This window comes from Physeter macrocephalus, chromosome 7, assembly GCF_002837175.3.
Source record: "Physeter macrocephalus isolate SW-GA chromosome 7, ASM283717v5, whole genome shotgun sequence".
NCBI classification, from domain to species: Eukaryota; Metazoa; Chordata; class Mammalia; order Artiodactyla; family Physeteridae; genus Physeter; species Physeter macrocephalus.
This window is the reverse complement of record NC_041220.1, coordinates 14,758,288-14,773,783: the sequence shown is the minus strand read 5'-3', so window position 1 is coordinate 14,773,783 and position 15,496 is coordinate 14,758,288. Positions and strand designations below refer to the sequence as shown.

Genomic DNA, 15,496 nt, shown 5'->3' with positions numbered 1-15,496 from the left:
TTTTGATATTAAATTGTATGAACTGTTTGTATACATTGGATATTAACCCCTTATCAGTCAAGTCATTTGCAAATATTTTCTCCCATTCAGTAGGTTCTTTTCATTTTGTCAGTAGTTTCCTTTGCTGTGCAAAAGCTTTTACATTTAATTAGGTCCCATATTTTAATTTTGCTTTTATTTCCTCTGCTTTAGGAGACAGATCCAAAAGATATTGCTACAATTTTTGTCAAAGTGTATTATTCTATGTTTTCTTCTAGGAGTCTTATGGTTTCTGGTCTTACATTTATGTCTTTAATACATTTTGAGTTTATTTTTGTAGATGGTGTTAGAGTATATTTTAATTTCATTCTTTTACATGTAGCTGTCCAGTTTTCCCAGACCCACTTATTGAAGTGACTGTCTTTTCTCTATTGTATATTCTTGCCTCCTTTGTTATAGATTAATTGGCTATAAGTGCGTGGGTTTACTTATGGGCTCTCTATTCTGTTCCATTGATCAATGTGTCTGTTTTTGTGCCAATACCATACTGTTTTGATTACTGCAGCTTTGCACTATAGTCTAAAGCCAGAGAGTGTGATTCCTCCAGCTCTGTTCTTCTTTCTCAAGATAGTTTTAGCTATTCAGGGTCTTTTGTGTTTCCATACAAATTTTAAAATTATTTGTTCTAATTTTGTGAAAAATGTCTTGGTATTTTGATAGAGGTTTTATTGAATCTGTAGATTGCCTTGGGTAATATGGTCATTGTAACAATATTAATTCTTCCATCCAAGAATATAGTATATCTTTTTATCTGCTTTTGTCATCTTCAATTTCTTTCATCAGTGTCTTACAGTTTTCCAAGTACTGGTCTTTTACCTCCTTAGGTATGTTTATTCCTAGGTATTTTATTCTTTTTGATGTGATGGTAAAGGGGATTGTTTCCCTAATTTCTCTTTCTGATAACTCAGAGTATAGAAATGCAACAGATTTCTGTATAATAATTTTGTATCCTGCAACTTTACCAACTTTATTGATGAGCTTTAGTGGTTTTCTGGTGGAGACTTTAGGAATTTCTATGTAGAGTGTCATGTCATCTGCAAACAGTGACAGCTTTACTTCTTCCTTTCCAATTCGGATTCCTTTTAATTTCTTTTGCTTATCTCATTGCTGTGACTAGGACTTCCCAAACTATGTTGAATAAAAGTGGCAAGAGTGGGCATCCTTGTCTTGTTCCTGATCTTAGAAGAAATGCTTTCAGGTTTTCCTCATTGAGTATGATGTTAGCTGTGGGTTTGTCATATGTGGCCTTTATTATGTTGAGGTAGGTTCCCTCTATGCCCACTTTCTGGAGAATTTTTATCATAAATGGATGTCGAGTTTTGTCAAAAACTTTTTCTACATCTATTGAAATGATTATATGGTTTTTATTCTTCAATTTGTTAATGTGGTGTATCACAATGATGATTGATTTGTGGATACTGAAAAATCTTTGCATCCCTGGTATTTTGCTAGTATTTTGTTGAGGATTTTTGCATCTATGTTCATCAGTGATATTAGCCTGTAATTTTCTCTTTTTGCAGTATATTTGTCTGGTTTTGGTATCAGGGTGATGGTGGCATCATAGAATGAGTTCAGAAGTGTTCCTTCCTCAAGAAATTTTTGGAACAGTTTGAGAAGGATAGATGTTAACTCTTCTCTAAATTTTTGGTAGAATTCATCTGTGAAGCCATCTGGTCCTGGACTTTTGTTTCTTAGGAGTTTTTAAATTACTGATTCAGTTTCAGTACTGGTAAAATTTTAAATTAATTTTTATTGGAGTATAGTTGCTTTACAATGTTGTGTTAGCTTCTACTGCACAGCAAAATGAATCAGCCATACATATACATATATCCCCTCCATTTAGGGCACTTCAGTGCATTATGTAGAGTTCCCTGTGCTATACATTATGTTCCCATTAGTAGTCTATTTTATACATAGTATCAATAGTGTATATGTGTTAATCCTAATTTCCCAATTCCTCCCACCCCACTCCTTTCCCCCTTGGTATCCATAGATTTGTTCTTTATGTCTGTGTCTCTATTTCTGCTTGGCAATTAAGGTCATCTATACCATTTTTCTGGATTCCACATATATGTGTTAATCTGTCATACAGAGTGAAGTAAGTCATAAAGAGAAAAACAAATATCGTATATCAGTACTGGTAATTGGTCTGTTCATATTTTCTACTTCTTCCTGGTTTAGTCTTGGGAGATTGTACCTTTGTAAGAATTTATCCATTTCTTCTAGGTTGCCCATTTTATTTGCATATAGTTGTTTGTAATAGTCTCTTATGATCCTTTGTATATCTGTGATGTTGGCTGTAACTTCTTTTTCATTTCTGATTTTATTGATTTGGGCCCTCTTCCTTTTTTGTTGATAAATCTGGCTAAAGTTTTATCAGTTTTATCTTTTCAAAGAAATGGCTTTCAGTTTCATTGATCTTTTCTAATTTTTTTGTCTCTATTTCATTTATTTCTGCTCTGATCTTTATGATTTTTTTCCTTCTACTAACTTTGGGTTTTGTTTGTTCTTTTCTCTAGCTCTTTTAGGTTAAAGTTAGGTTGTTTGAGATTTTTCTTGTTTTCTGAGGTAAGCTTGTATCACTATAATCTTCTTAGAACTGCTTTTTCTGCATCCCATAGGTTTTGGATTGTCGTGTTTTTGTTTTCGTATATCTCTAGGTATTTTTTGATTTCCTCTTTGATTTCCTCAGTGATCCATTAGTTGTTTAGTAGTATATTGTTTAGCCGCCACATGTTTGTGTTTTTTTGCAGTTTTTTTCTTCTAGTTGATTTCTAGCCTCATAGCATTGTGGTCAGAAAGATGCTTGATATGATTTCAATTTTCTTAAATTTACCAAGGCTTGTTTTGTGGTCTAGCATGTGTTCTATCCTGGAGAATGTTTCATGTGCACTTGGAAAAAATGTGTATTCTGCTGCTTTTGGATGGAATGCTCTATAAATATCAATTTCTCCTTTTATGTCTGTTAATATTTGCCTTATGTATTTAGGTGCTTCTATGTTGGGTGCATGGTGCATATATAGTTACAATTGTTATATCTTCTTATTGGATTGATCCCTTGATCACTATGTAATGTCCTAATTTGTCTCTTGTAACAGTCTTTATTTTAAAGTCTGATATAACTATTGCTACTCTGGCTTTCTTTTGATTTCCATTTGCATGGAGTATCTTTTTCCATCCCCACACTTTCAGTCTGTGTGTCTTTAGATCTGAAGTGAGTCTCTTGTAGGCAGCATATATATGAGTCTTGTTTTTGGATCCATTCAGCAACTCTATATCTTTTGGTTGGAGTATTTAATCTATTTACATTTAAGGTAATTATTGATATGTATGTTCCTCTTGCCATTTTGTCAATTGTTTTGGCGTTGTTTTGGTAGGTCTCTTTTCCCCCTTTCTTTTCTCTTGTGATTTGATTACCATCTTTAGTGTTATGTTTGGATTCCTTTTTTTTTTCTATTATAGATTTTTGGTTTGTGATTACCTTGAGGTTTTTATATAGCAGTCTCTCTCTCTGTATATATTTATGATTGTTTTAAGCTGTGATCTCTTAATTTCAAATGCATTTTAACAACCCTGCAATTGTACTCTCCTTCCCTCATGATTACTGTTTTTGATATCATATTTTGCATCTAGTTGTTTTGTGTATCCCTCAACTGCTTATTGTGGACATAGATGATTTTACTACTTTTGTCTTTTTTTTTTTTTTTTTTTAGGTTTTTTTTTTTTTGGCCACACCCCACAGCATGTGGGATCTTAGTTCCCCTACCAGGGATTGAACCTGCACCTCCTGCACTGGAAGGCAGAGTCTTAACCACTGGACCCCCAGGGAAGTCCCCACTACTTTTGTCTTTTAACATTCCTACTAGCTTTGTGTGTGGATGATTTCCTACATTTACTGTATGTTTGAAACCAGTGAGCTTTTTCATTTTGTAATTTTCTTGTTTCTAGTTGTGTCCTTATCTTTCTTGCCTAGAGAATTTACTAACATTTGTTGTAAAGCTCGTTTGATGGGGCTGAACTCTTTTAGCTTTTGCTTGTCTGTAAAGCTTTTGATCTCTCCATCAAATCTGAATGAGAGCTTGCGGGGTAGAATATTCTTGGTTATAGGTTTTCCCCTTTTATCACTATATATATATATATATATATATATATATATACATAGGGGATTTATATATAATGTGCCCCTCCCTTCTGGCCTGCAGAGTTTCTGCTGAAAAATCATCTGACAGCCTTATGGGCGTTTCCTTTTATGTTATTCTTCACTTTCTCTTTGCTGCTTTTAATAGTTTCTTTATCCTTACTTTTTGTAATTTTAAATACAACGTCTCTTCGTGTGTTCCTCTTTGGGAACACACATCCTGCATGGTACTCTCTGTGCTTTTTGGACTTGGTAACTGTTTCCTTTCCCAGATTAGGGAATTTTTCAGCTATTATGTTTTCAAATATGTTCTCAGCCCCCTTTTCTCTCTCTTCTCCTTCTGGGACCCCTATAATGCGAATATAAGTGTACTTGATGTTTTCCCAGAGGTCTCTTAAACTGTCCTCATTTTTCTTCATTCTTTTTTCTGTTCAGCATCAGTGATTTCCACTACTCAGTCTTCCACCTCATTGATCCATTCCTCTGTATCATTTAGTCTACTGTTTATTCCTTCTAGTGTATTCATTTTAGTTATTGTATTCTTCATCTGTTTGGTTGTTCTTTATATTTTCAAACTCTTTGTTAAAAACTTCTAACTTCTCTGTGCATCCATTCTCCTTCTGAGCTCATTAATCATCTTTATGATCATTACTCTGAACTCTTTCTTGGGTAGATTGCTTATCTCCATTCATTTAGTTCTTCTGGGGTTTTATCTTGTTCCTTTGTGTGGAGCATGTTCCTCTGCTGCCTTATTTTGTCTAAGTTGCTATTTGTATTTTTACGTATCTGGTAGGTTAGTTACATTTCCTGAACTTGGAGAAGTGGCCTTCTGTAGGAGACGTCCTATGCGTCCCAGCAGTGCACTCCACTTTTGTCACCCAAGCTATATGCTCTAGGGTTTCCCCAGGAGGGCTGTGAGGGTCTTTCTGTTGTGGCCGGCAGGCTGACTATGTGGGTGGTCTGGTAGGCTTGGTTTGTCCCTAAGTCTTATTGGTTGCCAGGCCCTGCCTTGTATGGAGGCTGCTGGCTGCTGGTTAGTGGGGCCTGGTCACAAGAGGGCTGATTTCAGAACCCCAGGGGGTCCTGGGGCTAATGCTGGCTCACTGGTGGATGGAGCCAGGATCCAGAAGACTCCACGGCTGTTCCTGTCCACTGGTGGCTGAAGCTAGGTCCTGGGGTTAGTGCTGGACTATATTGGCAGTCACAACTGGTCCTGGAATGTGGGAATCTTGCTGCAGGGCCCAGGGATCGTAGAGCTGGTGTCAGATTGCTGTGGTGGGGGGGAGGCAGTTCTTGACACAGTTGGGTATGGGGTCTGGGGTGTCCCACAGCTTGTGTTGGCCTGCTAGTGGGCAGAGCCAGGGCCCAGCTGGTCCCAGGGCAGGGTCTGGCCTGCTGTGGGCAGGCTGGGTCCACAAGCTGCGGAATTGTGGTTTTCTTGCATCTGGTGTCTGCCCGCTGGTTGGATGAGTCTGGTCTAGAGGCTAATGCAGGCTTCCTGAGGGCAAGGCCAGCGCCTGCCCATTGGTGGCTGGAGCTGGGTCTTGGCCCTCTAGTGGGAAGGGCCAGGTCTAGAGGCATGTCTCAAGTGGCTCTGGGCTCAGGAAGTCTTTAGGTCGCCTGTCGATGGGTGGGGCTGTGTCTGCCCCCGCCCCCCGTTAGTTCTTTGGTCTGAGGCTCCCCAGCACTGTTGCCTACAGGCTGTTGGATGGGGCCAGGTCTTGGCACTCATGAGCCGGAGGGAGGATCCTACAATGGTGCCCACATGGTAGAAAGCTGCCAAATATGGCCGCTGCCAGTTTCTATGTCTCTAGTTTGAGCTGCAGCTGCCTCCTTGACTCTCCGGAAGACTCTCCAAGACCAGCAGGTAGGTCAGGCCCCTATTAAATTGCTGCTTTTGCCCTGGGTCCTGGTGTGAGATTTTATGTGCACCCTTTAAGTGTGAAGTTTCTATTTCCCCTAGTTCTTTGGAACTCCCAAAATTAAGTCCTTCTTATATAGGGGTCCTGGTGCAGGACCCCTGGGCTGGGGGGCCTGACATGGGGCTTAGAACTCTCACTCCTACAGGAGAGCCTCTGCAGTATAATTATTCTCGTTTGTTGGTTGCCCACCTGGGGGTAAGGGACTGGATTATATTGTGAGTCAGCTCCACCTACCCATCTCGTGTGGGTCCTTCTTTATGTCTTTAGCTGCAGAAGATCTTTTCTGGTAGATTCTGGTCTACTTCATCGATGGTTGTTCTGCAGATACTTGTGACTTTGGTGTGCTTGTAAGAGGAGGTGAGCTCAGGGCTTTTCTACCCCGCCATCTTGGCCGATCCCCCGTACCACACTTGACGTTTGTCTTCCTGCTTCTGAAGTAAAAGCTGCACCAGAGAAGGGGCTTGCATCACATCTTGCTCTCTAGTCAATCCCAGCAGCTAGACCTGTACAGGGCACATAGTAGGTACTCCATAAATATTTGTTGACTGAACTCTGAATCCTCTAACCAGTAGACTCTCCTAGTTGACAGGTGTTTAGTAAGCAAGTTCATAAAACACTAGAAATCAGCATTATTAAATTCCAAACAAAAGGAAAACTGAGAATAATCCATTTTTAAACTTCATTCTTTGACTGATATTTATGTGGAGGCGAAGTAATGTCATCCAGATTAGTATCTAGTCATAAAAGAACAAAACAAGTGTACAAATTAAAAAAAAAACAGGTATACAAGAGTAGGCCTATGCTGCCATCATCCTAATACTGTCCAGTGGCCAATCTTAGGGTTACACTAATGGTTAGACGTATGTCTTCTGATGTGATTCAATATAATCTATGCTAGCCAAAAATATGTAACTTGAAACTATGAACTCTCGAGATAACTTGCACTCTCTTCCTTTTTACTCTGCCATATAAAGGAACCGATGAGATAATCATAAAAATCCTGAAGACAGGACATTCTGCAGGACTAGCGTGGAATCTTCAATAATTCAGTGACATGGGAAAAAAAAAAGGGTACTGTTTTGAATTGAGAGTTAAAGGACATAATCAGGTGAAATGCATGGTCCTGGAATGGATCCTGCTTTATTCTATAAAGGACATTTTTGGAACAGATGGAAAAGTACTGATGGTATGTTAAATAAGATGAAAATGTATTGTCACAGGGAGATGGAAACTGAATCAAGTTACAAAAGAGCATGTACTGTAAGATCTCATTTTAGTAAAAATACACACACATGCATAAAAAAATACCATATACAGAGGTGTTAACGTGAGTAACCTCTGTGTGTTGGGAGTATGGTGTCATCTATAATTTTCTATAATACACGCATTCTGCTTTTGTAATAACACATTATTTTGAATTAAAAAGAAACTATTTTTAGATTAAGAAGTTAGGCCTTTTATGTTCTAATGAAAATTTGTTTCCTTTAAACTAGGTAACTTGGGCAGATTTCTACTGGGAAATTTGCAGTACCACACTTTTGGTCTTTAAACCTGATTTGTTGGACAACCATCCCAGGCTGGTGACATTACGTAAGAAAGTCCAAAGCATTCCTGCCATCGCCAACTGGATAATGCGAAGGCCCCAAACCAAACTCTAGGTGATGCCTGCTGCCTCCAAACTTCGTTATTCTTCACAGCATCACTCATCAGATACATTTTTTACAAAAATAAAACTTCCTCAACGTTCCTAATATTTTACAGTGTACTGAATAATAGCTTTACTATTTTGTTCACTTACTTACACATTTATAATGTGCTGACAAAATTTTTAAAGGTCACGGAAGAATCATTTTCCCCAGTGATGACACACTTTCAACTTGAATCATTTCTACAGTCCCACACTACTGTGCAAGAACTGCCCGTATAAACAAGCCATTTATACAGATATCTTCCAAATAACTATCCATTTCGATCATCCCAACCTATTTTAAACCATAACTATCCTGGAACACCACACTTTAGTTCAATTTACCCATTAATATTATTAATATTGAATAGTCTAATCTTAGTATGTCATGTTGTATCAGGAAACACATTAACAAAATAGATGGCCTTATCCGTGAACTGCAGGGCAGAGGAAGGAGAATGTAGTTGAGAAGCAAAAAGTGGGGAGAGGTTGTGGGGAGGAAGAAAGAAAAGTCAAGTCCATCTAAGTGTGACCTTGTTGAAGATGCTTCTTTCCTCCCAACAATGCTCTACGAAATTCAGGAAAAGGAAGTTAAAAACTGTACACATTATTAAGGATTATACAGAAAAACACAGTGTATTTCCCAAGTACCTTGCTTCTTTGGATTACATTTTCCTACCCTTGTTAGTGGCTGTTAAGAAATGACAATAGGTTATAAACGACTCTCATTTGCAAAGTGCTGAAATCATGTCATCAAGGCAGTCTAAAGAAAAAAAATTACCTTTCACAGAAGAAATTCAAATAATACTCTAATGAAGGTAGAAACTTTTCTTCCCTCTTATGCATGTTCATTTTCCTCCACATAATTACATTCTGACAAACTTTAATGAAAACAGAATTTAGTAAAACTGATAGATACAATGTTTATCTAAATTATGAAAACTCTAAGATAATCAGCCCCACTTGTTTACATATCCTAATTATCATAATTCCAATAGAAAATATAACCACAGCAGGTTTTATAAGGAAATATTTCAATCATAGCATCATCATAACCTTTAGGTCATCTTTTTTTCACTGAAAGGACAACACATTCCATTACCCCATTCCTATATCTAAATTAAACATCTCCTCACTGAGCACGTAAGCAAGTGTGAGAGAACATGAATTAATCAGAGCAGAAATGGAACTGCATATTATAATCAGAAAAATAACCATACCTTTTGGGAAGTTAGTTAAAACAATTCCTTAATTTTATGGACCATTTAAGTGTCTTGCTTAAGGTCACACAAATGGAAACCATATCTCCTGATACTCCTATCTAACCACTATACAATAACACCAACAACTAGGAGCAATATTAATGTTTCAACATAGATTATCTATTGGTATAAAGTTACAAGTCTATGGGGTGAGAAATAGTTATGAAAACACATACGTCTTGTGTGTGTGACCTGTATCAACAAAAACATAAGTTGCTTCAGTCGGCCAAGATACTACTGCAACTGTGGCTTCATAGGCTCTTTACTGACAATGGATATTTACTGACATCAGTCCAATAAAGGGACTAATGAGAATATACCCAAAGTAATAAGTACCAGTTTACTGAGAAAGAGACGATATTAAGCACACAGTATCATCTCTTTTGTGCTCAATGTTATGGGTTTTTTTGGGGGGGGGGTCTTTGTTGCTGTGCGCGGGCTTTCTCTAGTTGTGCTGAGCTGGGGCTACTCTTCATTGTGGTGTGTGGGCTTCTCATTGCCATGGCTTCTCCTGTTATGGAGCATGGGCTCTAGGCACCTGGGCTTCAGTAGTTGCAGCACATGGGCCCTAGAGTGCATGGGCTTCAGTAGTTGTGGCACGCAGGCTCAGTAGTTGTGGCACACGGGCTTAGTTACTCTGTGGCACGTGTGATCTTCCTGGACCAGGGCTCAAACCCGTGTCCCCCGCATTGGCAGGTGGATTCTTAACCACTGCACCACCAGGGAAGTCCTTCCATATTATGCATTTTTAAGGGTAAAGGGATGAAAGTTTAGAAACTACTAAGGGTGTGAAAATACAACTTAGGATCACAAATATTTTTATTATGCCAAAAACATAATATGGCATTACAGGGAGAACCCAACTACACTTCATTAAAATAAAAATATGGATTTAACAACAACAACAAAAGAAACAGCCTATCGTTGAAGACACGTTAGTACAGGAAAGTTATGAGAAATCCATTATGCAATTTTTAGAATATTCTCAACATTTCACTAAGCGATTTGGGTACTGTGATGCAGAAGGAAGTATTAATACTATTTGCAGGTCCCTTCAGCCCATTACACTATAATGTGTTGAGTATATTCAATACACTTGCAAGATTGGCTAAGTCTACTGACTCATCAGCTTTCAGAGTCTATAGTATCTGAAGAATCAATGTAAGAGCTTCATTAGCCTTGTAAGTCGAGGATTATATTACCTTAAAAACTTAGAAAAAAAAACAACTTAGGAAGTCAGGAGGTCTTGAAAGTATAATCTCCAATAATTAACAAATCTTTGATTTATAAATAAGTTTATTTATAATAATATTTACATAATAAAACAAAACACATGAAACTCACAAGTTATACAAAGAAACTGATGTATAATAAAACAGCAATATAGACTGACAGGCAAAAATTTAAAGAAAGACTTAATAAGGAGTTAAATATCAAGTAGACAACTTTACCTCTTCTAAATTTCACTTTTTCACCCACACTGATTTGGAATTGAACAATGGCTCTCTCTTTAGAAGGTCCCATACTGGAAATTCTGTAAACTGCTAAGTTATACTTTGATAAGAATTTAAAGTTAATGACCTATTTCCATGCAGTACCTAATGCTGCCTTGAAATGAAGTCACATTCAGTCTGCTTTGAAGTGAAATAGCCTGTTAATCTGTTCTGCCAGGCTAGAAAAATGTCACCAATATTTTGCTGATGTGCGGAGATGTGGCAGGAATAAACTACTATTTAGAGCAAAGAGAACTGGAGCAGAAATGACTGGGCAACAGTTTCAAGAGAAGCAAAAGCCAGGAGAGGGAAATCAATGAAAACATGCACAAGAATAGGCAGAGTAATAAGCACAGTTAGTACAGTTGGGAAATGAACAGAAGGAATTAATCCATGGAGCAAGATAAGGGCTTCTTTAGTTACTATTCACTGGAAAACAACTTAGTGCCTAGCCAAACAAATTTGTTTTAACAGAAGTACTTGGGAGGACCTGGGGGTGTTAGTATATGGAATGCCACCTTTAAATTCAGGTTGAGTTCTTGTTGACAGTGGTGAACATCTGTTTCAAATAGCAATAAAATGAAAGCTATATAATCTACACAGCTGCATTCTTTAACATAATAAAAAAGAACTTCAAATGAGACGAGCAAAAACAAGACATAAGCATTGTCAAATAAGGCACATGTAAAAATCTACACATATTATCCAGTGAAAGACAATATATATATATATTTGGAGGTAGAAATAATTACAAAAATACTGACATTTCTAAAGCATTAGCGTATTTGTTACAAACAATCACCAACTAATCCCCATTCAGAAAACTGTTTTGTAAAATGATTATTTAACATCTTCAAGACTACGTATCTGTGGCTTTTTTTGAAATTTCACATGTGAGCATCTGGAGAATTCAGTTAGTGGCAAAAAAGTTGTCCATACTATGAGAAATGTAATATGGAAATTATAAAAAGTTATAAATGTTCATAAACCCCATGGTCATCATAATGTAAATGTCCTTGAGTGCACCAAGTTGATATTTCGTCATCAGTTAGGAATTAACAATTCTTATTTCACAGGCCCATTGATGTTTTTAGTAATGTGGCTATATCTGCTGGCATACTCCCTTCGTCACCTGCAGGTCAGAAACTGGTGTTAAAACTTTGATAAAAATATTTTATGAAACGTATTTCTTCTCTCCAATTTTCTCTACTTTTGGTGAATTCTTAATAATCTTTCAAGGCCCAGTTTGATTCAGTGTCACTCCCTGTTAAAAATATTCCCGAATTCCTACATATGTTAGGGCAACTTCCTCTGTGCTTGTGTTCACATTGCCAGCACAGCAGTCTACAGCTTCTGTTTTTGATTTGACAGAGATATGCAGATATAGTTTGGATCATATCCTATTCATACACCACATAGTATTTACTCCTCAGGTTCACTAAATAAAAACATTTACCAAAAAATTCAACGCAAGATGTAAAAGAATAAAAGAAAATATACAAAAAAAGTTTTTTTTAATGTAACAATCTGAATAGTGAAAATAAAGACAAAACTCCCAAATCCAACCAAACAGAAATCATTTCGTCTACACTTATTTTCAGTCCAAAGATACAATCATTGTCTTAAAAAAATTTTTTTTTCAATTAAACAAGACCCTAGTATCTAGACACTTATCCAGGTGTCTCTCTCTCTCTCTCTGTCACCACAGAGACCCCAGTTACAGTCTAAACTTAAGAGACTACTTTTATCTACTCTTCTCCTTTCAGTAAAAAACATGATTAGGAACAAAAACTACTGCATAAACTCTCAGGGAATTCACTGACATGCTTGCCTCCAAGCTCGTCCATAGATTTGAAAATAGCCCATGAAATCCAAACTTAACATCAAATAAAAAAAGCAAGATGCAGAAACAACTAGTCATACACTTAAAAAAAAACAAACAAACCCTAATGTGTCATCTTTCTGGGGAAGCTGGGTGATAGGGTGAGAAGGAGGCTTTTGTTTGCCCTTTAATATCTTAAGAATTTTGAACTATGTGAATGTATTATCTTATATATATATATAAAATTTAAACTTTTAAAACTTTAAAAATTATTCTCTTCAAAAAGATGGAGGAAATGGAGAGGATTCTCTTATTTGACAATTGTTTCCAGTACCCAACTGCTCTTTAATCTGAAATTATTCAATTTTTGAATAAATGCATTTTATTACACTCTAGTGAAATGAGTATTTGGCTAGTCAAAATGAAATTAATATAAATGTGAGAGTTCTTAATAACTTAATATTATGCCATGTACTTTAAATCTTTGGATTCATAAATATTACTTAGTAAGTAAATCATAAAATTGTAGATAAAATTACAGACCCAATTTTAATTTATTTCTGGGATATTTTGATGTCAGAGACACAATTTTTCAAAATCAAAGTGTTTGTATCAGTTCTGGCAAAATGATCTTAGTTATTGTAGTACTTTTGAAATAAGTACACTTATCTTCTCCCACGCTATCTCTAAACTGCACACCAAGTTAAGGACTCAAACCATCTTTATTATCCCCTTGCTACTGCTAAGTTGATGGCTTTTCCTATAAATAAAGTTTATGCTGACAAATAACTTACCTTCATCTACTGTGGTCATATCTTGTTCTAGTTTCAATTTCTGTTGATTAATTTTTAGCATGGATTCTTCGATTGTCCCTTGGCCTATTAATTTTATAACTAGTACTTCTCTAAGGAAAATACAAGATACGTCCATTGGTTACATAATACATAATTACTTAATATATATAAATGACATGACTCACCTTAGAATGCAATAAGAATAATTTGAAAATTGTTTAACAAATACATCCATAATTTAAATTCTTTTATTCAAACTACTTGAGATTGACATTTTCTGAGCACGTCACTTTTAAACATCCTTTCCTATTGATTCAAGAGATGAGAAAAAGATATCTGTGCTTTAAAATTACTGGTAGAACTGTATTACAACATTCTGAGTTGAGGTAGGGTATTCTAGTTTTAAAAAGAACATGCTTTGCTTATCAGGTTCCAAGAAATAATTTAGTACAAAAAGTAAGGAAGTATAGTAAAGTATAAAGATTACATGGGAGGTTTTAGTTCCACCTTTAAGTACTGATAAATATTTGGTTCATAAATGAACTAATCAATGTCTTTTGGAAATACAGTAAAATACTCCACAAAGAAAACACTGATTGTCTGCTGTTTACATGTGAGAATAGAGCTGAATTATAGGTATTTTCACCTCTTTATGTCCTGTGACCAATGTCTAATTTAACCTTCACCTAAAATATCTACAGCTCACATAATCTATTTCCTATGAGGTAACAAGGTAGCAATCGTATGCACATTACCCAGTCTTATCTGGCTCTTACCTGGTCTAACAAGCAAGTTACTAATTAGTAATTACTAACTACTAATCTTTTTCAAAGGGGCTGGACCACTGGTAATACTTAGTTTTCATTTGCTGCATAACTACTTGGACTGGGGGTGGGAGGTGGCTTTCTTTTTTTTATTTTTTATTGTTTTGGCCATGCCACATGGCTTGTGGGATCCTAGTTGCCTGACCGGGGCTGAACCTGCACCCTCGGCAGTGAAAACACCTAGTCCTAACCACTGGACTGCCAGGGAATTCCCTGTTTTAATTACTAGACTATGAATAGATTACATGGTGGAGTACATATTCAACACTGGTTGGTATAAAATACAGCGGGAGCCATGCTTTGCTGAAAATATAAAAACTAAGGCAGGACATCTGACAGATCATATTCTAATGTTCTATACAAATTAAACTGGCATTTGATTACAAATAAATTTCAACTGCAAACACTTACTTAGTCTGGCCTACTCTATGGCATCTATCTTCTGCTTGTTTGTCATTGTAAGGATTACAGTCAATATCATGAAGTATAACAACATTTGCTGAAGTCAGGTTTATTCCCAGGCCACCAGCTTTTGTTGACAGCAGAAACACAAAGATATCCATATCGGTATTAAACTCGTCAATTAGATGAATCCTATAAGACAAATATATTAGGTTAAATCTCACAAAAAGGTGTATAATTAAAACTGAAAACAATCACTTCACATGGAAAATAAACCTGAAGATGTAAATACATGCTCTTGGCATTCTAGTTATTTTTCCTGAAGCTATTTTATTGAAAAGACCTACCAATTCACCAACTTCTTTTCTATACCATTTATCTCCCTACTGACTCTTACTTTTAACTATTCAGATTTGATTAATTGCTAAAGGACTGTTTTGTCCTTTGTTGAATGACTTCTGGCTTTTCTAAATTTCTGCACATGGCTTTTCAATCTTTAACCTTCTCAGAGTCTGTCAGCTGTGACTCATAGACAATATACCCGATGAACTAAGAATCTCAAAATCAAACTATATTGATGTATTCTCTTTTAGCAAGACTTCTTTTCTTACTCTAATGCAGGAAAAAAAAAATTACTCTGGCTGATAAAAAAAAATAAACCAAAGATACAATGCAGTTTAAACACACTAGTAAAAGCATTCCAACTAAGACAATCTTTTTTTAAACTTTGGGAATTGAAAAAGAAAACAAACAAAAAACCAAACTCAAACTTACTCAATTACCCTTAAAATATGAAAAGCCTAAGATTTTAAGATAACCTTAAAGTGTTTTAGACTTAAAATGATTTTTAAAGAGAAAACACTGACATATATATAATTCTAGTAGTTGTTTCAAAATGTATTTGTATACAATTCAGACCAAAAATTAAATTTTCTTCATCTTAAGTTAATGAATGATTTAAAGTAACCAAACGTAAGACTCAAAGCAATACAATTCCATCAAATGCCCTAGACATTTAAAATTCTAACATTTACTCTTTTTTTTTTTTTTTTTTTTTTTTTTTTTTGCGGTACGCGGGCCTCTCCCCGCTGTGGCCTCTCCCGTTGCGGAGCA

General features: G+C 36.2%; 2 protein-coding genes across 29 annotated transcripts in view; one reads left to right on the top strand and one right to left on the bottom strand.

Moving 5' to 3' along the window:
• The window catches only part of HPGDS (hematopoietic prostaglandin D synthase), a 172,918-nt gene that overhangs the window by 123,490 nt on the left and 33,932 nt on the right, over positions 1–15,496 (top strand). For 19 of the 24 annotated variants that reach the window (XM_028491635.2, XM_028491632.2, XM_028491634.2 and 16 more), the window contains one exon: positions 7,593–7,875. The exons of 1 other annotated variant lie outside the window; for it this stretch is intronic. In XM_028491635.2, the coding sequence (XP_028347436.1) occupies positions 7,593–7,757 (165 nt within the window). In that variant the 3' untranslated portion in view covers positions 7,758–7,875. Of the gene's footprint in view, positions 1–7,073; positions 7,877–11,617; positions 11,691–15,496 lie in introns of those variants that run through there. 4 more of the 24 variants (XM_028491608.2, XM_055085827.1, XM_055085830.1 and 1 more) reach the window with 3 other exon arrangements.
• The window catches only part of SMARCAD1 (SNF2 related chromatin remodeling ATPase with DExD box 1), a 70,312-nt gene continuing 65,121 nt past the window's right edge, over positions 10,306–15,496 (bottom strand). For 4 of the 5 annotated variants that reach the window (XM_007100245.4, XM_007100246.4, XM_007100247.4 and 1 more), the window contains exons 22-24: positions 14,393–14,575; positions 13,158–13,267; positions 10,306–11,673 (exon numbers count right to left, since the gene is read on the bottom strand). In XM_007100245.4, coding sequence (XP_007100307.1) covers positions 11,612–11,673; positions 13,158–13,267; positions 14,393–14,575 — 355 coding nt within the window. In that variant the 3' untranslated portion in view covers positions 10,306–11,611. The remainder of the gene's footprint in view (positions 11,674–13,157; positions 13,268–14,392; positions 14,576–15,496) is intronic. The other variant, XM_007100249.4, reaches the window with a different exon arrangement.